Below are 27,107 nucleotides of genomic sequence, written 5' to 3' on the forward strand. Positions count from 1 at the left end.
TTTAATGTAAAGAGTGAAATACTAAATTAAAAGTTCATGGCGGGCGCCAACTATTTTTTTTACCTAACAAATATATTAATATAAACGTATAAAAAACATACGTTTTGAATTTCTTGTCTAAATTAACAATAGTTTAAGGGCGCATTAAAATTTATTGAAGGGCGCAGTGGCGCCCGCGGGCGCCGCGTTGCCGACCTCTGCTCTAGTTCATTTTCTATATTGAGCCGTTGTACGATTTTGGTTTTTTAAGGGTGAAAACTAGTCCTAATTGTAAAAAATTATAAAATAACAAACTTTAATATTGTCAACATTTGGTTCTTGTTAGTTACATAATGATTGTTTTATGCTTTAAGATATACTATCATACCCTTAAAACCACCCTTATTGGAGCTGTATATAAAAAATTTACTTATCCTAAAATAATAATTTCGGTTTGCATCGATTTACATAAAAATTTGGGATTAGGATCATCTCACCCTGTATTTCATATTCTATATCATGCTTAAGGGGGTTGATTATTTTTAGGGGTGTAAACTACCCCTTATTGTCAAAAATTATATAAAAACACTGTAAAATTTAATATGGGTAAAGTTTGGTTTTGATTGGTTAAATAATGATTGTTTGATGCTTTAGGATAACATCATAATATTTCAACCCTTAAAAACCACCCTTAATAACATTACAATTTAGATAATAAAGATAATTTAATAGATCTATACAGAAAAAAAAGTAGAATTAAAGAATTACAAAAACATTTATTTATCCAAAAATATGCATTTACAAATATGCACAAATACAAATAGTTTTTTAGTCATCTTCCAGTATACGAACCGGTTCTGTGGTATTATACATACATTGAAAATGATCCATAAGCGGACTATTCGAATTTTTCGAAAAAAAAATCGTTTTATTATCATGGCTCCTTCATTTTTGGCGATAAAAAGTTTTTTCAAAAATGATTTTGTAGGATTTTGGAAGAGCTGTAAGACTGTAAACTAAATTCCATAATACCCCTTAGTTTTTAATTGGGGTGGGTTTAAAGGGCTCGAATAAGGAGGTGTTTGCTCGTAAATAGAGGTTTCAAACGGTTTATATCTCGCTAACTGTTCACTGTAATGAAAATCTTATGCACACGGGAATTTTAGTTATTAAAAAAGCTACAATTTAGTAGTCCATCTATTTCTTCGTATCTCCAGTGTTTTCGGAGATATTTTGAAGTAAAAGGTGAAGAATAGGAAATTGCAAAAAATCAATTTTTCTTTAAACTCCAATTTTTCTAAAATTACGCCTTTTAAATAGGTCAAACTTCTTGGGTGTATTAATAATACAAATATAAAAGGAATTACAGAAAGGTGAAAAAGAATTTTTAATTAGGAGGGTAGTTAGGGGTTGTTTTCACTGATTTTTTCATAGAGAAAAGAAGGTACCTACCGATATTTTCTTTTGATCATAAGTCGCTTAAGTTTCATGCTAGAAACTTTTTATTATTATTTTTTGAAAGGTATAACTGTATAAGTTTTCCTCGAAAAATGCAAAGTTTTTCCGTTATTTGGCTTTTAATATTTCAAATTATGTATTTGTCGAAAAAAGCTAACTTTTAACATGCCGTATCTCGATTTGCATTGGTCTTAAAGATATTACAGGAAAAGAATTTGGTTTATGTTACTAAAAGATACAATTTTGATATCTACCGTTTTTTTTTTGATTAAATGCATATTTTTCGAGGTACATATTCTCAAAGAACCCTCTAAAAAAGTCGATTTTTCGTCGAAAAACTGTTACTTTCAAGCGCGAATAACTCGAAAAATATTAATTTTACGAAGAAAATGTCAAAAACATTTTTTTTAGAATTATTTTTTACACTGATTTACATGGTTAAAGTTAAAATGTAATAAAAAATTCCCGCCCCCGAGATGGGGTGGCAACCACCCCCAAGGTTTTAGCGTACAGCGGTATGATATAGAAAATGATCCTTGGACTATTCCCTACCTTCTGTGAAAATTTCAAGTAAATCCATGCTGGACGAAAAAATTGCAAGCCAAAATGCTTCATTTCCTCGACTATCACCAGAACTAACGCCACCAGATGCGTACATATGGGGAATGCTGAAAGAGTTAGACAGATCCACCGTCTGCCGTTTAGGAATTGTGGATCTAGAAATTTGCCTTGAGAGGCAACTTCCAATGAAAAACCAACCAAAATACATTAAAAAGATAAACTCAGATTACATAAAAGACATAAATAATAACTTATAGGCATTAAGATAGGTGCCATGAGAGGCCAAGATGGACTCACACATAAAACTGATATACCGGCCGCGTGATGCCGACGTGGACTCACGCGCTAGTTCGTCAGAAAATGCTGTGTCGCTCAACAGCGGCTTCTCGAACTCATTTAAAATAGACGGGGACATTGAGAGCCCGGCAAGATGGTCTAGAAACTATACTTGGTCTAAAATTCGCATTTTAGAGTGTTAGATTTTGATTTGAAAGTTACAGAGAGTAATAGGAATTAACATAATATATTAACAGGAATTAATAGACAATTAATAAGTAAAAATAGAGGTTTCGTTTTGATTTAACTCCAGTCTTCTTGCCATCCTCTTACACGTGTTTCTAGGTCTACCCGTTATCAAGGAGCTTTGAAAGAAGACCGGATTCAACCAAAACGAACCGACTGGTAGGTAAATATATACTAAATATTATACCTGGACACCTAGAGTATGGTTAGAACGTTGAACATATATTGGTATGCGTTGGTGGAATATTTTGCTAAGCGTCGCCCTCATGGTTTATACCAGGGTAAACAATTTACGCGAATCGTCGTCGACACACATTTCATTTCATCTTTTCCCTTTAGAGGTCGTTCTAACCATACTCCAGGTATAATATTTGGGCACGCTACAGTTTCTCAACTGTGAGTACAGTCGGTAACACAGTCTACGAGAAGTGCACGGTAAATTGAAGGTGTATTTACAAAAAAAGATTATGTATGTCATTTTACTCACTTTATAATGCTCAAAAAATTACGGGATCTGGATTTCAATGCATATTTATCTCGTATCAAAGTTACGCGTGAAGTTAGGCGTATTATTGACAGTTGAGAAACTGTAGGCGACCCATAATATTTAGCATATATTTACCTACCAGTCGGTTCGTTTTGGTTGAATCCAGTTTTCTTGCAAACCCTCTTTGATAACCGGTAGACCTAGAAACACGTGTCAGAGGATAGCAAGAAGACTGGAATTAAATCAAAACGAAACCGTCTATTTTTTTTTGTTTTCACACCATACTCGGTATTACGAGTTTCATACAAATGACGACGATTCATTAGAGTAAACTGAGATGCGCTGGTGGAATATTTTCCTAAGCGTCGCCCTGATGGTTTATACCTGGGTAAACAGTTTACTCGAATCGTCGTCGACAGACACACATTTCATTTCATTTGATTATTATAGGTTATTAAAATGTAAACCGTGGCATAAAATCACTCTTATTACACTTATATAAATAAATATAGTCATGCAACAATCAGGATAAATATATAGTCATTTATATTGGGTTTGATAAAAGGTCGGTCAACCAGGAATAGTATATTAAATACCTCAACGTTTCCATAGACATAGAAAATAACTTCCAGTTTAATTACCATTAATTGATTAACAAGCTATAGTTTGATAGACTGATACGAAACAAAAAGATTCCATTAAAAGAAATAAACAAAACTTTGTTATTTTTGAACCGAAGGATGAACGAGAAATCTGTAGATTCATCTAAATCGAAAGGTGAATGAAAATTTTATCCCCAGTAGAGAGTCACAGGTTCTTAAAAAAAGGTTTTGGGCTCACCATTTAAAAAAAATTATTACCTCCCTCAGGAGAATTTTGTTATTCAGTTATTCATGTCGAGAGGACAACTTTTCTATTTCGTAAATTTTCGTTTCGTAAATATAGGGTTTCTAAACTTTAGTGCTTCCGACAACTGGAGTACCCTTAAAATTTGCCGGACAATATTACCTGTTAATTGTAAATATTTTTATCAAAATATTCTGCAAAAATCAGCTGTGGGGGGTATAAATTTTATGACTCTTTATGGTGCGTGCGCTTCCCATCATAAAGAGGGGCGCACCATGAACTCATAAGATTGGGGCTGGAAAAAGCATGGAAAATTTTGGATACCAACCCAAACTTTCAAGCCTTCAATTTGCTACATTTTATGTGCAATTAAATTTTCTGTAGAGTTGCTAGTTTTGAAGATACAGCGACAGCGCGAAAGCCCTTTGCACCCCTTTTTCCAAGATGGCGGCCGGGGGACAAAGGTGGCGACCCCAAAAACTTGAACTTAAGCTTCTACTGAACCCGTTTACACATTAAAAAAAAATAAAATTGGCTCCTCTAAGAAATGCAACCCTAAGTGTTGCCCTAAGTGTCTTGGGCAGATGGTCTTCAAGTTTTTTTTATGTATATTGACCCGTAGAACACGAATTTTTTGGGTAACAGTTGATCCGGATGTCGATAAGATTGTTATAAACAAAGAACTTAAGGAATTACATAACAGCGGTTTCTCAAAAAACAAAAAAATTTTTTTGTATTTTTTGGGCCATTCTAAGCAAAAAATGTTCTGACAAGTTTTTTCGTAGGATACATAGTTTTCGAGATAAACGCGGTTGAACTTTGAAAAAATCGAAAAATTGCAATTTTTGAACCCGAATATCTATCTATCTAATCAGCCCTAAACATCCATCCTTGGATATAAGTCTCCTCTTCCTTCTTCCATGCCTCTCTATCTTGGGCAATTTGCATCCAATTTGGCCCAGTGTGTTTCTTCAGGTCATCCGACCATCGCATCTGTGGCCTTCCCCTTTTTCGTTTGTGGTTCCACGGTCTTCAACGAATAATCATCTTAGTCCATCTTTCATCCTTCTGTCGTAGGGTGTGTCCGGCGAACTTCCATTTAAGCTTTGCTACTTGGGTAGAGACATCTTTCACTTTTGTTTTGTTACGGATCCATTCGTTTCTTTTCCTGTCTGATAATTTAATGTTCAGCATTTGTATTTCCATGGATCTTTCTGTCTTTGCTATTTTTTCCATATTCTCTTTTGTAAACGTCCATGTCTGAGAGCCATATATTAGAACAGGGAGTATACATTGATTGAATACTCTTGTTTTTAGGTATTGCGGGTATTTCCTGTTCTTTAGAATATAAGACAGTTTTCCGAATGATGCCCAGGCCAATCTTATTCTTCTTTTTATTTCTTTGGTTTGATTTTCTTTATTTAATCTAGTGATTTGTCCTAGCTATATATACTCTTTTACTTTACTTGTTCTATTCTTGTTTGTTCCACTGTAATTATTAGTTCTTCTTGTTGATTGGTCATGGTTTTTGTTTTACTGTAATTCATCTTCAGTCCTATCTTTGTCGATTCTCTATCTAGTTCTTCCATCATTCTTTGTAATTCTTCACTTCTTTCTCTTATTAATACAATATCATCAGCATGTCGTAAGTGATTCAGATATTGCCCGTTTATGTTTATACCCAAGCCATCCCAGTGTAGTTGTTTGAACACATCTTCTAGCATTCTAGCGCTTGGTTGAATAGCTTGGGCGAGATGGTATCTCCTTGTCTTACTCCTCGGTTTATTTTAATAGGCTCCGTTTGTTTCATTAGCTTAATAGTTGCTGTTGCCTTATCATATATATTTGTAATTAAGTCGGTATAACTGTAGTCTATTCTGCTATTTTGTAGGGAATTCTTTACTGCCCAGTGTTCCACACTATCAAATGCTTTTTCGAAGTCAATAAATGCCATGTATAGCGGGATATGATATTCGTTAGCTTTTTCGATTAATATCTTCATCGTTAAAAGGTGGTCACTTGTACTGAAGCTCTTTCTAAATCCGGCTTGTTCTCTTGCCTGGTATCCATCTAATTTAGTTGTTAATCTGTTTGTTAATATCTATCTAACAAACAATTAACCAAGATATTAACGAACCCGAATAACTTTTGATTAAAAAAGAAAATAGTAATTCTGCTTACCGCATTTGAAAGTTCAAGTCAAATTATATCGGTTTTAATTATTTGCATTGCTAAAAATTTATTTTTTTATTGTTAAACAAAGTTATAAAGAGTGATATTTTCAATGATCTCCCATTTAAAATCGAATGACTAGGTAGACTAGGTACAAGTGCAAGCGAGGCAATTTTTACGTAGCATGCATTAAAACGTATGATGTGTTTATAGCTTTGTTTAACAATAAAAAAATAAATTTTTAGCAATGAAAATAATCAAAACCGATATAATTTGACTTGAACTTTCAAATACGGTAAGCAGAATTGCTATTTTCTTTTTTAATCAAAAGTTATTCGGGTTCAAACATTGCAATTTTTCGATTTTTTGAAAGTTCAACCGCGTTTATCTCGAAAACTATGCAACCTACGAAAAAACTTGTAAGAACATTTTTTGCTTAGAATGACCCAAAAATTACAAAAAAATTGTTTGCGAGAAATCGCTGTTATGTAATTCCTCAAGTTCTTTGTTATACCAATCTTAGCGAAATCCGGATCAACTGTTACCCAAAAAATTCGTGTTCTACGGGTCAAAATACATAAAAAAAAGTCCATCTGAATAAAGGAGTCCGTTGTACCGTCTACCAGTAATAATTTTCTCCCATATATTGATGGAGTGGTCGACACTTTGGTTTTTGTAGACGTATCTGTAAAATCGTCAACTTTGTGCTTTTCTTGTGTGTTCAGTGGTATTTGGACACATGTGTATGGTGTGTATTAAATATGCTATTCAAAAAATAAAACTGATAATTTTTGTTTAAAAAATGATAAGGTCTCGACCCTCAGCTTTCCCAATAACAACACTATACGTATTCGGCCATAGGAGCAATTCTAACACGACAGAAGTTATCAAGGTCAATGTAAATTGACTTAAGTGACGGTTCTATTGATAAATTGGGGTAATTTGTGCAATGTGACGCACCCGATTCAACAATTCGTTATATCATATTGTCTGCATTTATATAACAGATGTTATCGGTTGAAATCATATTGTACACATAACAATGAGATGGCGTATACATTTCCGGGACAATTCTTTTGCAGTTTTCGGATTCATACATATAAGTAAACGGACGCATTAGATTTGTTCATCAATTTAACATAATTGATTATTGATGCCAATAAAAGTGCAAATTTCATAATTATTAGTAAAACTCTATAACGAAGATAATACTATAATGATGAGTGGGTAATTACTGGTCTAGAAAGTAATCGAGTGTATTGGTTGTAGATACAATAGTCGTTATTCGCTCTGATACGATTGGTACGAAGTAATCAGAGTAATCAAAGTAGATACAATAGTCGTTACTCGCTCTAATACGATTGGTACGAAGTAATCAGAGTAATCAAAGTAATCAAAGTAGATACAATACTCGTTACTCGCTCTGATACGATTGGTACGAAGTAATCAGAGTAATCAAAGTAACGATTTGCCTCTCTGTATAGTAATCGTTACTTTCGGTATTCGTAAGTAACGAGTACTTTGTAACGAATACTTACTTTTTCAACATCACTAGTATGTATATATTATGTACATATTAGCATACTTTGATATGGAACGGTACACAAAGAGCGCTTGTCTGAACTTGTCGACGTTTGCAATAGGCGCTGACCAGCAAACAAGTATGTTAAATAGGTACATTTATTTCAGCTTCTAGTACGCTGGTTTGGGAGTGTTTGTTAAATGCATTTACACAATATTTAGAGATTATAGAAGCATTTATGAACTTTTTTGATAAACTTTCTTCTATTTTAGTCAGGATGTAATTAAATGTGTCAAACTTCAGCCTCATGTATCTAAAGAATATCTGACTGTTCATTTTTAGCTGCGAAAAGTGATGGTAATATGACCCGTCATATTACCCGTATGCGCGCCAATGGTGAATATTAAATTTTTAATTGTATGTTCAAAAAAAGTGCAAAAAACGTCTTAAAACCCACCAAATTTCATTTGCATATCTCAACCGGTTTTAAAGCAATAAATAAATCGACAGTTTGTAAGAACAATTACAACATCCCCTATCTTGAAAACGAAGAATTTACGGACATCGTTTATAAAGTAAACTGTCAATATTTTTTCATGCAGAATTGCCCCTTAAAGTTTGTCAGACTTATTTAAAAACACCCTGTGGTGGGAGGGTAATTATTGATACCGAACTTTCCACCTTTTTAGAGAGGAGTGGATTAACATCCAATTGCTCCAAAATATTTATAAAGGACCACTGGAGCAATAGTAAAACAATAATTCGAGAGATGTTTCCTTATACGCCGTCCACACTCTCGCCGAAGTCGATCGAGGTTTAACAAGTACGAGAGTGTAGACGGCCACCTTGTGTAACTTTGCCTAACTTCGTTCTACTTCCGAAATCTGTCGGTCTGGCGCGTCCGAATCAAAGGGATCTTTGTCGGTATCGCACCGCTTGAATGTGTTCCTCGCGAAGTAGAACGAGTGTGTAGGACTTCGGTCAACTTTGGCGAAGTAACTTCGCCGAGAGTGTGGAGCGTGGAGCCCGTTTTAGATTTATTTAAGTGAACTGAAATAGGGCTGATCTGATCGCTGATCCAAACATTATGTAGAGCAGGGGTTTTCAATCTGTGGTACATGTACCACTGGTGGTACATATCATTATTTGGGGTGGTACACAAAATACAAAAATACAGCCAAAATCCAGCTATTTGCAGTTAGTTAGATTACTAAGCTCCATAGGTACTTCAGTTAGGTGGTACCAAGAATAATTTTAAAATAATTTGGTGGTACATGACTCAAAAACATTGGAAACCACTGATGTAGAGTATAGCCTTGAAGTGCTTCGGCGGGAGTTTAACAAAATGACACGTACAGAGCATTTAGCGAAAATAACGTTTTTAGACAACAGCACGTAATTTACATCAAAGCGACGCGAGAAACAACACTACGTCTATTTACCTCAAGGAAGGTTTTTTCGACTGACTGGACTGCACCTTCTGTTAGGTTCGAACGGACGTGAGGAAAGATAGAAGCAAAAAAAATAGTCTTGCTTAAAACACATAAAAAATCCCACTAGGGGAACGGAAAACTAGTTCCTGACACAAATGCATTTACAAAATTTTATACAGGTTGTTAAATATATTAAGTTCGATATAGATATATTAGAATAAAATAAAATAGGTTGTTTTTACAACACCCTGTATTGAAGAAAAACATGGATAGTTGTTAAAGTAAAAAAAAATACCTAACTTTTTTATTATCCAACATAAGCGATTGAATAAAAAACAGAATGTTGAGAAAACATGACGCTATAGTTGGGTTTTCTTCTTCTTCGTTAAGTGCCGTCTCCTAATGGAGGTTGGATATCATCATCACTATCTTTACTCTATCTACCGCTGCTCTGAATAATTCTATAGAACTGCATTTAAACCAGTCTCTTAAATTCTTCAACTATGACACTCTCCTTCTTCCTAAACTCCTTCAGCCTCTTATCTTTCACTAATTTCAGTATTTTACAAATGCTAGAATCAGTGACGTAGCGTAGTGGGTGCGGCAGGGGCGGCCCGCCCCGGGCGGCACTTTTTAGGGGGCAGCAAAATTTAACAATAAATAATAAAAATATTTTGTAAATATTTAAACCATTTTATATTTTTATCGCAACTACAAATTCGGACCGATTGAAAGGAGCACGGAATTATTTATTACTTATTTTGTGACGAATTCGGGGAATTCCTTTTCTTTGAATGATATTTTGTAGCGACTGGCAACAACGTCTATACTGACTTGTGAGAATTCCCGCTTATGAATAACAATCAGCGACAATGACTTCTATTACATACATCGGCAATTACTTTACTACCCTATACGTTATTCAGTGGGTGGAACAAAGAAAACACTTAATTGTTTGAATACGAATTGTAAGAAAAAATTGTTCAACTCTGCAGTCAGGTACAGCCAGATCAGCTGAATGCAATGAAACTTGCATTGTATGATCGATTAGGTTTTTTTTTCACTGCAAAAGGGTGGTTTGTTCGAACATTTAATTGGTCTTTAATAGTTTCGATGCAGTCATTTTCCTTTCCTTGTTTTTTGGGCCTGTGCCAACCGGTGCTACATGAAGTGAATGATGCACAAAAATAGTTACAAACAAGAGGACTTGACATAAGATTGTGCTCTCAGAAAGTAAATGCTTTGCAAATGATATTGACAGAAAAAAGAGAGGCATGGGCAAATGGCGCTGTAGGATATGCAAAAAATATGTGTGAATAACTTGGAATTTCTATAAAACCTAGGAGGCGCATAACAAGAAAGCATATTTTTGATGACGGAACTAGAGATGCTAACTTGTCTTGTGAAAATGAGTTGAGACGAAAGCTGTTTCCTTCGTTAGATACAGTTATTGTAGAAGTTCGTGAGAGTTTTCAACAGCTACAGAATTTAACGGATAAGTTTGCTTATCTAACGGCGGGTATATTAATAGATCCAGACAACACTGAATGTAATCTAGATTACGCATCTGACGAAATTGGCCAGCAGGATTTCAAGCTGGAAAGACTTCGACTGCGGACTTTCGTTGCTGCTACAGGCAACGAAAATAAATTGCTTTCAAGCAGACTCACTTGAATTATTTAAATTTATTGTTAAATCCAAGCTGGAAGATACTCTGCCCAATATTTTAATAATGTTCCGAATATTTTTTGCAGTTGCTATAAGCAACGTCAGCTGTGAGAAAAGTTTTTCAAAATTGAAAATGGATTAAAAATGATTTAAAATCGACAATGAGTACTCTAAGACTAACTAATTTGGCTATTTTATCTATTGAGAAAGAGGTGTGTGATGCGATAGACATTGACAGTGCGATAAAAGACTTTGCTCTTAAAAAAAGTAGACGTATACATTTTTAATTGAAGACGGAAGTTTTGTTTTTAATTGTAACAAATACTCATATTACTTTTCAATAAAAATATAACATTATAGTATCGTTCTAGTTCTAAATAAAAATTGATTTTTTTTAATCTTTTCGGTCAAGGTGTACCTGATCTTAAGTGATAGGTACCTAAGTTATATCAATGTATCTAATTGGTTAAAGTAAAAGAATTTTTGTATTAATAAACGTGATTGTGAAGCTAAGATAAACTTTTTTATTTAAAATCTAACCTGTATAATGCAACACAATGATGACTGTTCTCGCCGAAAACTTCTCTATGATTAACGTATGTAATGTATAGTTTGTATAGTATCTAGCTAAATAAGAGGGCGGCAAATTTGTCTTCCGCCCCGGGCAGCCGACACTCACGCTACGCCACTGGCTAGAATATTCCACAGGGTGATGCGAACTTTGAGAAAAAACACAGTTTGATTCGTACACCCGATATACAATGAAAATTTACGTGCTTAGCAACAATATTACTACAGCGATATTGTTAAACATAAAAAAAACACTTAAATCGGACAACAGACATAAAAAATAATCAATTTTTAAGGTGGGCGGTTAATTTTGGCTCGAATGTAAAATATGTAGTTAAATATAAATATAAATGACATTAAAACTTTATAAAATACGTCCACCGATAATAGCCATTTCCTATTTATTACATTGACAGTAGGTACAAATTATTTGTGCTTACAATTTTTCGGAAACGAATAGAACTTTAATTTATTATTTCTTGTTGTTTTTACAATACATAAGATACTATAATTTACTAATAGTAGTCAACCAATTATTCAGCCGCGTATTTACTATTGGTAAATATCATTTATTTTTGTAAATTATAATTTTAATCTCGCGTACCTAGTTGATAATTATATATTTTTACTAATTAAAATAAAAAAGACCCTATAAAAAGTATAGTATTCTACCCGCATGTAATAGCCATCATTACATGCTCGTTGAATAATATACATACATTCTAATGAAATAATCGTAATCATTCATTACTGATACATAGTCATTGGAAAAACATTGTAAGAAAATTTAATAATGTTTAAATGTATTTTTTTAACAGGAATGTTATCAGTTCACGAATAACATTTGTATTTACTATACTGTACGTCTAAAAAGAATATGGAAATTAAAAAATAGTGATAAAAGATTATTTTGTTTGCGTAAAATATATATAAGGCAGGTTCCAATTTCCAATTCGATTTTCATATCCGCATACGTTTTCAATTTGAACTAATTCGATAAATTTGCTAGCAAGGGAATTTTTTCAAAACTTTATAATGGTACATAAATTTTCTTATACTATATCAAAACAATCACATTGACAGAGCGTGTAATACCGTGAAAGATAAATGTGAAATACATTGAGGTGCAAAATTATACGGACACGCAGATTTCTCCTAAAAACTGGTGTTTAAAAAAGTTTAAGCTGTTCATAATTGGGTATTTAATAATAAACAAAATTTAAAAGTCAAATTTACTACAACTAAAATGTTTCACAGAAAAATGAATAGAAAATTCAAAAAATTTGAAAATCTGCAAAGAAACAAAAATTAATTTCTTATGAAAAACGATAATTAGTAGGGTCTATTACCTCCACGAACCCTAATTACAGTTCTCATTCGATCAGGCATAATTAGGATTAGGACAGCAAAGTCTACCTAAGGGATTTGCTCCCATTCTTCACGAACTGCTTACTTAAAATCATTCATGGTTTTAAACTCACCATAGTTACGTCGAATACGTCGTCCTAGAATATCCCATGCATGTTCTATCTATTTGATTAAGTCTGGACTCCATGAGCTTGAGGGCCATGGTAATAAACGAATCCCAACTTCATCCAAGTAATCCCGTGTTCATGTATGTTAGGGAAAAAAGGTCCTCTACTCACAATCCTTTAACCCCTTAATGCACGATTTTTTTTTAAAAAGACCGGCCAAAAAAATCAATTTATTTTTAAAATGTAAAAAGTGATCCTAGTGCGTAGGTCAACCCAACTACAGTAGAACTCCAATTATCCGGATTAATTGGGACCGGACCCGATCCGGATAATCAAAAATCCGGATAATTGGATTTTTCTCGAAAAATGCCTTTTCCGGGAAAGAAACGTAATTATAGCAAAACACAATGGAGAACATATACGGTATTTATTATGAAAAACAATACAGTATACGCAACAATATGTAAATGACAAAGTTTACATTACGTAATATTGACACACAATACTGAATCACAGTAAAATGAATTATTTTTTTAACATATCAGGCAGAGTCATATTCTCAATCTGATCCGGATAATTGGCGATCCGGATAATTGGAGTCCGGATAATTGGAGTTCTACTGTAGTAGGTACTTGCATTTATCCGATTACTCAAATAATCGTCACGAAACTGTCATTGGACGTTCACAATTTTTGTTGGAATAATCGAAAGGACGATGCGATGAATGATCATTTTTGTTTGTTGGAACGTATTTTCTTTACTGCGCAGGAGCGTGATATATACAGTATGGTGCAAATGGAAGAAATAAATTCGTTATTTCGTAAACCGGAGACTTTAAGGAAAAATCCGGAAGCACGTCGATTTTTATTTTTAAATTATGATATTTTGGCATATATGCCATACAAGTGACGTCATCCATCTGGGCGTGATGACGTAATCAACGACTTTTTTTAATTGGGAATAGGGGTCGTGTTCTAGCTTAGCTCATTTGAAATGTTATTCAATTCTCTATTCAGTAATATAAACATTTACATAAATATTTATACAGGGTGTCCAAAAAAAAATTTTTAATTACATTATTTGACAAAAAAAAAAATAATGTATGTAATTTATTTAATTCGAAATACATTTACGGCTGTCAGAAATCAGACAAAAATGTTTATATTAAAAATAAACATCGATTTTCGCTTAAATTAAATGTTAAAACTTCCAAGAGGCAGTGGCTGGCAGAAGCTGGCTTGAACATTGAATTTAATCGAAAACCAATGTTTATTTCTGAAATAGACTTTTTTTTCTGTTTTCGGGAAACAGTAAAATGGATTTTGAGTTAAATAAATTACATACATTCTTCTTTTTTTTGTCAAATAATTTAATTAAAATTTGTTTTTTGACACTCTGTACAAATAGTTACGTAAATTACTGAATAAAAAATTGAATGACCTTTCAAATGAGCTAGCACACGACCCCTATTCCCATTTAAAAAAGTCATCGATTACGTCATCACGCCCAGATAGATGACGTCACTAGTATGACAGATCTGCCAAAATATCATAATTTAAAAATAAAAATCGACCTGTTTCCGGATTTTTCCTTAAAGTCACCGGTTTACGAAATAACGAATTTATTCCTTTCATTTGAACCCATACTGTATATTATATTATTGTAAAATGAACGAGTCAGAATACTAATACGTAAATTTGTCAGAAAGCGGCTCACAAGGAAGAGATAAGTCGTAACTGATAAGTAGAAAGAGGATTATAAATAATTATACTTGAATAAGTATTATAGCTTACAATATGTATCATGCAAATGATAAATATCAATAAAACAATTGTTTTTTTTGTTTTCACATTATTTCCAATGTCTGATTGCATTCGAGTGTGAAAAATTATAGTAACATAAAGTACAGCGCTGCTCGAATTATCTCGCGTGTGCACAGTTTGGCCAGTTTAGCGTGCTCGAGTTAACTCGGGCGTGCACGTTAAGGGGTTAAAATGGTTTTATTACATTTAAAGTAAGATGGGCCGACCGGTTTCGCTGTTTACAAGTTATACAACATCGTCAGGCCCACAAGAAACTAGGATATCAGTATCAAACTAAGTTCTTGTATGGTATCATAGAATTATGTGAAAATTTTAATTAATGGTGATGTATGTTTCGTCAAAAGCCCCTGCCTTCCAGTCACTAATCTGGTATATGTATGAAGAATTGTAACAAGTTCTGTATGAGCCTCTAGGTTAATGCCTGCCCACACCATTTACCACCTGCACCAAATTGAACTCTCGGAGTCAAAAAACATTGCTGATAACGTTCACCAGCTCTCCTCCAAATCCTAGGCCGCCCATCTGATTAAATCTATATATTAAATCTTGATTCATCCGTGAAAATTACAGCACTGCAATCGTCAACACCCCATTTAAGATATTCGCCAGCGAAGTGTAAACGTTGCCTCTGATGATCTGCTGACAGGTATTCTGGACCTTAATCTATATTTTTTATTGATGCGTCTTCCAGCGGTATAAACGGAAACGTGTTTATATGGACATCATTTAATCGTTGAACAAATACTGGTTCTGATAATGTACGAGCGGTAAGAAAGCGATCTTTAACTTAACTTGTGGTTCTAAGTCTACCTTGACCTGGCCTCCTGGTATATTATCTGTTACCCGAAATCTTTGAATTGCATCAAACATTGTATGGTTCTTCTCAGAGACATTTTTCAGTGCGACACAAGTGACAGAAAAAAGGCACGTCCATGATACATACACATTTATAACATTTATTCCAGTTGCTGATAGATGCAGCTATAATCGGAAAATAAATGATTTAGGTATTTACCCATTATTTACCTATTACATATCTATACGCTGTGAGCTCGTAGGTAGAGGGGATAATTAAAAATTCGCGAGCGCCAGTAGTGACAAGTTTGTAAACCTTTACTGGAAATTTGCTTTTTGACGTTCTGCATTAAGAGTTGCATATTATAGCTTTTAAATGTGTCACGAAAGTTGTTGTATTAAAGAGTGTCGAAATACTGGTTACAATAGTAACTGTGTATTCTACAACTTTCCTGTCGCTAAGCATAAGGTGATTCAATGACAAAAATGGATTGATGCAATTAGAAAAAAGTAAGTAAACACAATTTTAATTTTAAAACGGTAGAAAAATTTGAGCCAAAGGATCAGTTAGCACACTCTCGAATTTTGACGGTTTCAATTTTACAATCCAATCCTGAAACAAAATTTGAATGCGTGAAGATAACGACCAATCACAGCAAACGTAGGATGCCGTTAACTGCCGTTCATAAGTTAATATTTAAGAAGTAATATACTATAATTATATTAAATTATTATACTTTTTGGCAGAATAAATTTTTTCTAATATTAGTTGTCAACATAAACGTCAAAACGATACGCAAAATCATAAAAATAATCATAATGCATAATAAATTCTGTACTTGCTGCTATTAATTATCGATTACAGTCCAATTACTTCTTTACGTTGTAAATATTACACGATAAGAATTATATAATAAGTTTGAAACAACTATGATTTGCATTTCTACTGTCCTCTTTAAAACTCCGGCCGAAATAGGAACACTAGTCAACCGTTAGACGGCGATAGCAGCCATACCAGCGAAACTCACAGAGTATAGGCAACACTTTTTTCTTTCCAGAAAATTTCCGGTAAAAGTTATACTAGTAATCCTGTAGGTAGGTGGCGATACCAGCGAAGCTCGGAGCGGATACGACTATAATTCAAAGTTCTTCTCAGTCTTTCAGTGTGTCATTAATGACGTAATATATGATTTTAAGAATGTAGAGAATCATAGCATGACATTTTAGTTAAATCTGACAGTTGTCAGAATCGTAATCGTAATTTGGTATAAAAACAAATCAATTGTGTTTATTTCATTTATAAAAAGGTATGTTCTTTGATTTGTATAGTCTTATAAATTGTAAAGATTATAGTCGTGTAGATAATAATATTATTAACATATCAAGATTTAGCCATACGGCTCACTCCCTCTAAGGGGAAAATTGACTCATCCCAGATACCTACGGTATCAAAAGGATTGAGCTCTGGTGGGACTCTTTCCGTGTTATCGAGCCCTCTAGGTGACTTGGTATGCAGGTGTAACTCCCAAAAATTTTCGCACACATCTGGCCGTTGCGAGTAGTACAGCTTTCTGCATGGTCTTGTAAAGATGTTCATTTAGACCCAGCCTTTTTATGTTAATATTATTATTATTATATATTATTATATATTATTATATATTATATAAATCATTTTTTGTTCGATTATAGCGTCATCCATCAACAACTAGAATAAATGTTATAAATGGTTTTAATCACGGACGTACCTTTTTTTCTGTCACTTGCAACTCAATGCGTTAGAAAGAAATCGAAAAACTGTGACGCACTGAAAGATGCCTGTGAGAAGGAGATTACTTCGAGAAATTCATAAAGCATTTGCGATGTAACGAATGCTCCGCAGCTCCGCCCAGAATCCTGTAAAGCAACAGCTTGTGTTACTTTTTCTGGTCTCATAATTTGTTTAGTGCAAGTTTTAAACAGAAGAAAACACAAAAACCTACAGCCGAAATTGCAAACACGCACAATACCACAATAAACTAAAGCTGTTTCATTTAAGCCACTATATCACATTAATAACAAAACGTTTGTGTTGTTCGCACAAAACATCTGAACAGGTTCAAACAAGAAAAAAACGTTACCGCTAATAAGACATAAAATACAATAGGGATGTTCACTAATTTTTAAATATAGTTAAATTCAATAGATTACAAGGTATATAAAAACGTAACAATCATAAAACTGTTTAAAAATGTATATTGTTTAAGATAAATGAGTTCATAATGTTGATTTTCTTGGAGGCTAGAAAAACGGTACCCTGCAGCGAGGCTACGGTCTGTGACGTCAGCAGTCGTAACGTCTTTGATCGACGACTAGTTTTGTATACTTATTTACTCAGTGTATTTGAATGTGCGCAGTTTTTTACGTATTTAATTATTAAAAATAAAGCCAAATAAGTGGTGTTTTGTTCCTGGGTGTGTAAATACATCAAAAAACAGTTCTGACAAGATTTTTCTTACCGTTCCAGCCAATTTAAAACAGAAAAAGAAATGGTTTGTTGCAGCTAGAACTTAAAATAACTAACTTAAAGAACTAACTTAATAAAATAAACATTATAGAAGCTTTCCAAAGACTTTCGGCCCTTGGTAATAATGTAATTGTTCTTTCTGCATTTACATTTTTCAAAAATACTTATTAGTTTTCTCAGGATTCGAAAAAAAATGATTGAATTTAAATAGCATTGGACCAAGATTTTGCACCTACCCGCTTAAAGAGTAAATGAAAAAGTTTCGGGACCTCAAATTTGTATTCCTTAAACTGGGATATTCCTAAAAACGGGATTCTAATAATACATACAGTAAAAGTAAACCTTGAAATAACTACATGAGTTTATATTATATTAAAATCATTAATAATTTAGTGAAAAGATTGGTTGAAATGAAAATGTATAATACCCAAGTTCAAAAATATTTTTTACCTTGGAACAGTTGTCAACTCGAAATACAAAACAACCGAAATAAGATCTAGAGTTGAAAAGGACATAGCAACATTTAACAAAATGCATGAGAAATGCACGAGAAAAATGCGGCTACTAAAATGTTATTATTTCCGGTCTTGCTATATGGCGCAGAGGCCTGGACAATAATGGAAACATTAATGAAAAAGCTAGAGGCATTCGAGATGTGGGTGTACCCACGTATCCTCAAAATATCCTGGGCGATCCACACCAACGTACAGGTATTGCGTCGAATGGGAAAACAAAAAGAAATCTCTTTTACAATTAAGAAACGAAATCTTAAATATTTCGGTCATATCATGAGGCATGATAAATATCGTATACTCCAACTGATAACGCAAGGTAAAATAGAGAGCAAACGCGGACCCGGAAGAAAAGACACTCATGACTTAAAAACTTACGCCAATGATTTGGACAAAAATCGATCGAGTTATTCAGAAACGTCTCAAATGAAATTAAAATTGCCATGATGATAGCCAACGTCCACAACGGACAAGGCACATGAAGAAGAATAAAAATATTTTTAATACACCTAACCAAGGTAAAGTAATAACCAGCCAATGTATGTATACAATATGCATGCGTACAATGCATGCATACAACTTTCTCTATTTTTTTTTTGTGGAGTATTAAGTATTTGTTTTTTTAGCTTAAAGAAGACATGGAAAATTATATGGAATATACACTCAGTAAAGCTGTGGTAGATTTATTTTTTTACAAGATGCCAATAAATCATACACCATTGTTACATCTACACTACAGTCGGTAGTTTATACGAATCGGCTTTCTGAAAACCTTCTTCCATTTTATTTGTTTATTTTTGTAAAACCCAAAATATGTCCTTACAAACAGTCTATCCACTTTAAACTAAACAAATTCACTATAAAACTCCACTTTCACCCTGATAAAACAAGAAGAGAACAAAATAAAATGACCTGAAACGTCAAACAGGTAAACAGTAACACTATGAGAATGGCGCGCGTTTGGGGTATGCAACTAGTGACGTCAGGCCAATAGAGAAGCGTTCTTGAAATTTAAAATAATGCTAGATTTCTAATAAAGATTTTTTATAGAAAGGCTTTTTCAATTTTGTTGAAATTTTGGACAATTATTCCTAGGGTGTTTCTTAATCGTTTTACATGTTTGAAATGACTTTTTAATTTTTTGTGAACATCCCTATTCAAACAAATTAAACAAGTTTTGATCTAAACGCCAAAAAATAACAACAAAATCTGAGTGTCCGATCAATTAATTTTGCACCCCAGTGTAGTTTCCCTTTCATATACATACACTATACTTAGTGTGACCAACTCCAATTCAGTCGAATCCGGGACAATGCTGAAAAAAATACCTAAAATCCGGGACTTTTGAATGAAAATCGGGCCATTTGTTATTTTTTAAATATAGGACTCTAATATCATCATTTTATTGGTTATTTAACATTTTTATGTTGACAATGATATTTTTGATGGGCTTAATCAAATGATACGCCCAAACACCTTCCCGAGCTGCTGTCTCTAAATCAATGCTCGATGAAGCTGTTGGCTTGAAAAATTGAGTCAATTTTTTCGGTGTTTTTCACTTTTGATGTGACTTAGTATATCCGCTCTACCACTGTGGGCGATCGAAAATTCCGATCCACAAGTATCACACTTCATGTCACTGTTAGAGTTACTTTTTTTTTCAAAAATAGAAATTCTTCTTCCAATATTTTATTGAAAGTGCAATATCGTTTTCTGTTTTTACTTTCTTGTGTTGGTTCCATATTCATATTAACAATAATAATATATTGAAATGAAAAAGTCAGGTCAAAAACAATAATTCAGAGATGGTCACTAATCGATTTTCGGATTCAAACTGATTACACTGTACTGATAATAAAATAAATGTTTAGATAAAAAAATCATATTGCAGCGCAGCAGATTTGAATTTGGCTCAAAGCATGCAACGGTTTGGAAATTAAAAATTAATCATATTTCGCGAACGAACTCAAGAGGTTTATCTACTTGTAAAGTGGTTGACAAAACCGAAAAAAAAAGATGCATCAGCAATCATTACATTAAGTACATCGTTCGATGCGGTATGCGTACCTAGGCATGATTCATTATGACATGAATTATTATTGTTTTTGAATGGTCTTTTCGGAAGACGATAATTAAAACACACAAATAAAAAAAATTCGACAGTTTTCGTTTTCTTTCATAGAACTATTAAAATTTATACCAGGATAAAATTTTTTTTTTCGTCTCAACAATTTAATTTGATGTAAATTCTTAGAATAAAAACGAAAATATAGATTTTTACCAAAAAGTTGAAAATTCGGATGGCCCGGAAGCCTTGTCCGGGACGCCGGGACACAACTTCGTAATTCGGGCCATGTCCCGGATTTTTCGGGCTAGTTGGTCACACTAACTATACTATACAAAAATATATAGAACGAACAATAATTGTACAAACCTTCGTGGCTTCGGTTGCATTCAAACACTCTTCCTTTGTGAATATAGACATGATTTCCGGATCGAGATCTGTCATCATAATTTCAAGCGTTTGGTCCGGTTCATCCGGATTCGGTAAAGAGGGTAGGCGTTGCGGAATCGGATTTAAAGTATAGAGATACCAACAATCTCTATTTACCGCTCCCAAGCAATAGGCAGCTCCATCCGGAAACAGTGTGTCTAACAAAGCCACCTATGTAAAAAAATACGTTAGTGTTTAAAATAATTAAAATAATTACATACGTCAAATATACTCCTTAATTGATCCATCTATTTACAGGTTGCAAATTATTTCACACACAAAGATAAAGATGTTAATACGTGGCCTGTCTTTTTAGTTTTGCATATAGCAGCTTATAGGGTGCCACCAATAAAACCTTCCGACACAAACGTAACCTCAATATTTTGTTGACGTAAATCGAGAGTTTCATTGCGATACAAGAAGTCGTGTAGATACAGTGAATTTTTAAAATTAGCAAGTCGGTCAAAAAAATGGATCTTAGCCGAGAACATTTTCGACCAATAATTTTTTATAATTTTCGGAGAGGATTATCTCAACAGAAATGTAGCAGTCAAGTATTTTTCGCTGGTATTGCGAATTTCAACGTGGTTGCTCCATTCTCAGCGACGAATCCAGGCCAGGTCCATCCAAAACATCAGTCACACAGCAAAACATTGATACGGTTCGTCAGCTAATTAAAGATGATCGCCGTGTAACATACCGGGAGATAGAGGCATCTTTGGACATTTCAAAGACCTCGATCCAAAAAATCCTACATGAAAAACTGGGTGTTAGGAAGTTGGTTTGCCGTTGGATCCCTCATTTGCTTACAGAAGAGCAAAAAGCGGTTCGCGTCAATTGGTGTCGAAAAACATTGGAACGGTTCAACAAAGGAAGCTCAAAAAACGTTTATAGTATTGCTAGTGGCGATGAATCTTGGATTTACTTCTACCAACCGGAAAATAACTGCCAATCCGATTTATGGATGTTTCACGATGAGGAAAAACCAACAAAATTGATCTGTTCTCGAAGTGTGTCAAAGAAAATGGTCGCAACTTTTGTATCAAAACCTGATCATGTGGCAACAATTGCTTTATAAGATCGAAGAACGGTTACTTCTGATTGGTATATTATAACCGTTTGTTTACCAGAAGTTATCGCGAAACTCCGACAAAGCAAAACACAACGGAAAATCATCCTACATCATCATGACAATGCAAGTGCTCACACTGCCCAAAAGACAATAGAGTTTTTGGAGCTTCAAAACATCGAATTGTTAAACTATCCACCGTATAGCCCCGACCTAAGTCCCAAACGACTTCTTCACGTTCCCAAAAATCAAGAATTTCATGCGTGGGTGGCGATTCCAGTCTCCAGAAGAAGCCATCGATGCCTTTAAAACAGCGATTTTACAGGTGTCAACTGAAGAGTGGAATAACTGTTTTACGAATTGGTTTGAACGTATGCAAAAGTGTATCGATTTTGATGGGACATTTTATTTTGAAAAACAATAAAGAATTTTAAGTCTATATATTTTTTGTTTTTATGCCTATGTATATGCAAAACTAAAAAGAAAAACTATCGTAATAAGAAAGATAATGATAGAATAATGTTCAAAAAATAATTAATGAATTTTGGGAAAATCAACTGGCTCAGGTTTTAGCATCAAAAATAACAATATTATTTGATTCGACACGCAAAATGACCAGAATATCGATGAAAATGATATCTACGGATATCATTTCGGCCAAAGACCTACGGACCTACTTTCGAGCTTAATAATTATTCTTCATATTTCTTCACAGAAACTTTCAAATACTTAGGAGTCCAAATAACTTCAAAAGGAGGGAGTAATGACGAAATACATTCCAGGATTGATCAAGCAAGATCAGCCACCAGACAGCTACACGGACTATTGTGGAATAATAAAATAACAAAAGAAAATAAAAGGAGAATGTATAAAACAATAATAGAAAGTATTGGGTTGTACGGCGCCGAACTCTGGGAAATAAACCAAAGAAACAAATCAAAAATTAAGGCCATGGAAATGAACTATTGGAGACGATGTTGCCGGCTCACTAGACTTGATAGGGTGAGAAACGAATAGACCTGGATCCCGCGTACCAAAAAAAAATTGATTAATAGCAAGCTGAAAATTTGTTCCGGTGTCTGGTCGGACAAACTTTAATGTACGGGAACACTGGAACAGGGGAAGTTTTAATTGTGGAACAGTTTAAAAATTTGGAACGTAGATTACGAAAACGTTCCTTGTATTTTGTCGGACAGAACTTCCAATTGATTTATTACCATTTCATTAAACTCTCGTGCAAAAATCAGACTGGTGTTTATCACCAACTGAGCATTTTAATGAGTGGAACACGAAAAACATATCAAATGATAATAATCATGTTGGTTAGTAATAGCAGTCTGATTTTTGCATGAGAGTGTAATGAAAGGGTAACAAATCAATTGGATGTTCTGTCCGACAAAATACATGGAACGTTTTCGTAATCTGACGTTCCAAATTTTTAAACTGTTCCACAATTAAAACTTCCCCTGTTCCAGTGTTCCCATAAATCAAAGTTTGTCCGACTAGACACCGATAAGCTATTAACAAATTTTCAGCTTGCTATTAATCAACTTTTTTTGGTACGCGGGATCCAGGTCTAGAAGATATTAGGAGAGAAATGGAAAAGGTATAATTGACACAATCGAAGCCAAAAGACTCAACTGGTACGGACACCTTCAGAGAATGCCGGAAAATAGATGGCCGAAAAAATCCTATAATAAGTAGACCGAGACGATCCTGGAGAGAGGATGTCGAAGATGCAATGACCGCCAGGGATCTAAAAACTGAAGATTGCTTCGACAGAAGACGCTGGAAATTAGGATGCGAGAAGCGGCGACAGCTGTAGAAGACTAGCTTATTATATATATATTAGTCTTCATTTGTTATTGTTAAGTGGACTAAAACAGACATAGAAAATCTACAGCGAAAAGTATGAACAAGAATGTACAGTGAAAAGTAACTCGACAGCGTGCGATTTGCGTAATAAATGACATAACACCGATCAAACTGAGGGAATCCGAAATGTGCATAAACCGCCTTACTAATGACGAAAAAATGCGCACCTGTATGGGTAAACGTCTACATGGGCAACATCCCAATTAAGTAGTCAAGTCTATGTCGATAATGTAACGTCCAACTATATCATTAAATATATCGTTTTAGAGTCTCAGGTGCAAAATGACAAATGACGATATGGATATGAATGTGGAAGAAACCATCCAACACTTTACTGGAGCCTCCCAGGCATTTATTTACTGTAACTGAATATAAGAAACTGCATAAGCAGGAAATATTCTTTATCAAGAGATATACTTGAGAATGACAACTAAACGCTAGACTAGAACTGCACTGTCCTCACAGACCAATTAGTGGCACCTAACAGACCAGCTGTCATTGATGTGGCGATACATACCAACAATAATCTACGTGTTAAATACAGCGGAAAAATCGCCAAGTACAAAGATCTGGATATACAAATAAGGAGACAATGAAAAAAATCACCAAGTATAAAGATCTGGACATACAAGTAAGGAGACAATGGAGAATGGAAATGACCCAGATAGTACCTATTACTCTCTCTACTACTGGTGTTATCCCGTAAAACCTAAGAAATCTCTAAAATCCTAGAAAAAATGAAACAGCTAGGCCTGACTGAACGTTTTTAAAAGACCATGTAGAAAGCTATAGGTCCAGATGCGTACGAAAATTTTTGGGAGATACTTCAGCATACCATGTCATCTAGGGCTCGATAACACGGAAAGATTCTCACCAGAGATCAATCATTTTGATACCGTAGGTATCTGGGATAAGTGACTTCCCCTTGGAAGGATTGTGAGCCATAATGCTTAAATCTACAGAAAATTAATATGAAGTTTTAATACTTATTTAATAAAAATAAAATAGGAAGGAAAAGGCAGTTTTTGTTTTTATTTGATTCAGAGTTGGACCACCATCTCCAGATAGCTATTTCTGCATCTTATGCGTCCTCAGTGGAGCTATGCAGTCACAACTCTAAACAGCCTGCCTATTTAAGGGAAAACACCGCGATGCAATGATTCCACCTTTGAGACGCAAACCAGCGACATCTCTCGTAAAATGAGGAAGACGACGAAAAGCCTTATCTAGATACAAAGTTTACTAGATTTAAACAATTAAAATAACTGAAATATAAATAATAAACAATATTTTAAATCCAAGACTTTTCGTTAAGAAACTGCTTTCTGGCTGCATCCCGCATCTCTGGCTTTTACAATATATAACCACAGAGACGACGAATATAGAAGAAAGTAAATAAAGGACACGGTCACGTATTTACATTCTTTTCGTCTAGGAAAAGGACCGAAAGACAGTTTCAGGTACTCAAATCTGAGTAAAGATGAAAAAGGAAAAGGCAGTTTTTGTTTTTATTTGATTCAGAGTTGGACCACCATCTCCAGATAGCTATTTCTGCATCTTATGATTCTTATGCGTCCTCAGTGGAGCTATGCAGTCATAATTCTAAACCAAATATCAACCTGCCTATTTAAGGGAAAACACCGCGATGCAATGATTCCACCTTTAAGGCGCAAAAAATAAAATAATTGATGTGACATGTTTCTGATAGACAATGTTTCGAAACAAAATAGGATCAGGGGGCTTTCGTTCAATTTACACCTTCCAGAACCCCCTGGTGAAGGCGGAGCACCTAAAACTTTAAAGATACGTATCCATTATGTTAGTGCTCCGCGCTCCTGCAACTGCTCCACAGAGTGGATACGTTGGCGCTCCCCTCAGTGCGCGATCCGCCTCGGTGCTCCAATCGGTGGCGGTTTATATGTAAAGGAGCGCATGCCGTATCGATTGGAGCAGTTGCGGGGAGCACTGAGCACCAACGTAGTGGATACGTGTCTTTAAAACCTGCAGGATGGTACGCAGTTGCTAGAACGTCGGGAATTCATGCATTACATTATTTTTGATATAAGTATTAGTCTACTTATCCATCTAATCATTTTCATTTGCACCACATGCATTCGGTGTTTCTCCCTGTAATACCGATCCTAGGTACAAAAATTATAATTTCACCATCTGAAGTTAGCATTTTATTTATAATGGTAACTCCATTTTTTTAAGTGAATATTCCAAATAATCCTCTATAATCTATTATACCAAGGAATAGACTACCTAAAGGTGCGTATAGATATGCGCGCCGCGCATTTCACGCCGTGTGTTCGCCGAGCGTTTCTGGCGCCGACAGAAGTTGGATCGTGTTGCGATGTGTGCGCGCCGTTTGTGTGCCCCTTAAAAACACGTACTAATCTAACGAACGCGCCACAAACGCGCAGCGTACACACGGCGCGAAGTGCGCGGCGCGCTTATCTATACAGACCTTTAAAGAAACAAGACAACACACCACAAAGTGTTTCCAATATTTCAATGAATGAGTTCGATCACTTTAAAAATACCCCAGAGCAAAGCATTACTGTTTATTGAAATCATAACGAAATATATTCCATTGATCTCATACATTCATAAAGTATCTCCTTTGGAAAAATAATTCACCGTTATTATGGTATTATGCAATTTCAGCGGTAAGTGAAAAATTGAGTTTTAGATTGGACAAAAGAAGTACCTAATCTTTCACCTCGATTATATTCTATAACTGCTGTTTAATCTCTATGGTCTGTAAAATCCCTCTGGAGATGAATAAGGCATTTTGAAAAAAGACGGGATTTTGACCAGCTGGCTCTACTCCCTACCTACCTCCATTTCTATCGATATCTTACCATTCGACGGTTGAAAGGTAAGCGAACGGCTCCACGGGCGAGAAATTGACGCTAACAGTTGCCGTAAAACGAACTTAAGGTTCCACGGAACGGAATAGGAATAGCCGAACTGAACCGACTACGCACAAGTCCTGTAGTCGGTACAGTTCGGCTATTCCTATTCCGTTTCGCGGAACCCTAAGTTCGTTTTACGGCAACTGTTAGCGTCAATTTCTCGCCCGTGGAGCCGTAGGCTAAGAGGTTGTAACCCACAAATCAACTTTTTTCAGGAAGTAGAAAAAACGTCCCATTTAAGTAATTTTGTGAGGAATTAACCTAATAATTTTTTTCATTAGTTTATAGATGAATTATTGATCTACAAATTAATGAAAAACATTATTACTTAATTCCTCATAAAATTACTTAAATGAAACGTTTTTTCTACTTCCTGAAAAAAGTTGATTTGTGGGTTACAACCTTTTAGCTTTCAACCGTCA

At 34.6% G+C, this 27,107-nt stretch overlaps 1 protein-coding gene across 6 annotated transcripts in view; it reads right to left on the reverse strand.

Moving 5' to 3' along the window:
* Positions 1-27,107, reverse strand: part of LOC114327504 (S-adenosylmethionine decarboxylase proenzyme) — a 175,092-nt gene that overhangs the window by 39,244 nt on the left and 108,741 nt on the right. For all 6 annotated transcript variants that reach the window (XR_007699315.1, XR_007699313.1, XR_007699314.1 and 3 more), the window contains exon 4: positions 20,761-20,991. Coding sequence is in view for 2 of the 6 variants with exons in the window: in XM_028276143.2 (XP_028131944.1) it covers positions 20,761-20,991 (231 nt within the window). In the remaining 4 variants the exon portion in view is untranslated. The remainder of the gene's footprint in view (positions 1-20,760; positions 20,992-27,107) is intronic.

This window comes from Diabrotica virgifera, chromosome 7, assembly GCF_917563875.1.
Source record: "Diabrotica virgifera virgifera chromosome 7, PGI_DIABVI_V3a".
NCBI classification, from domain to species: Eukaryota; Metazoa; Arthropoda; class Insecta; order Coleoptera; family Chrysomelidae; genus Diabrotica; species Diabrotica virgifera.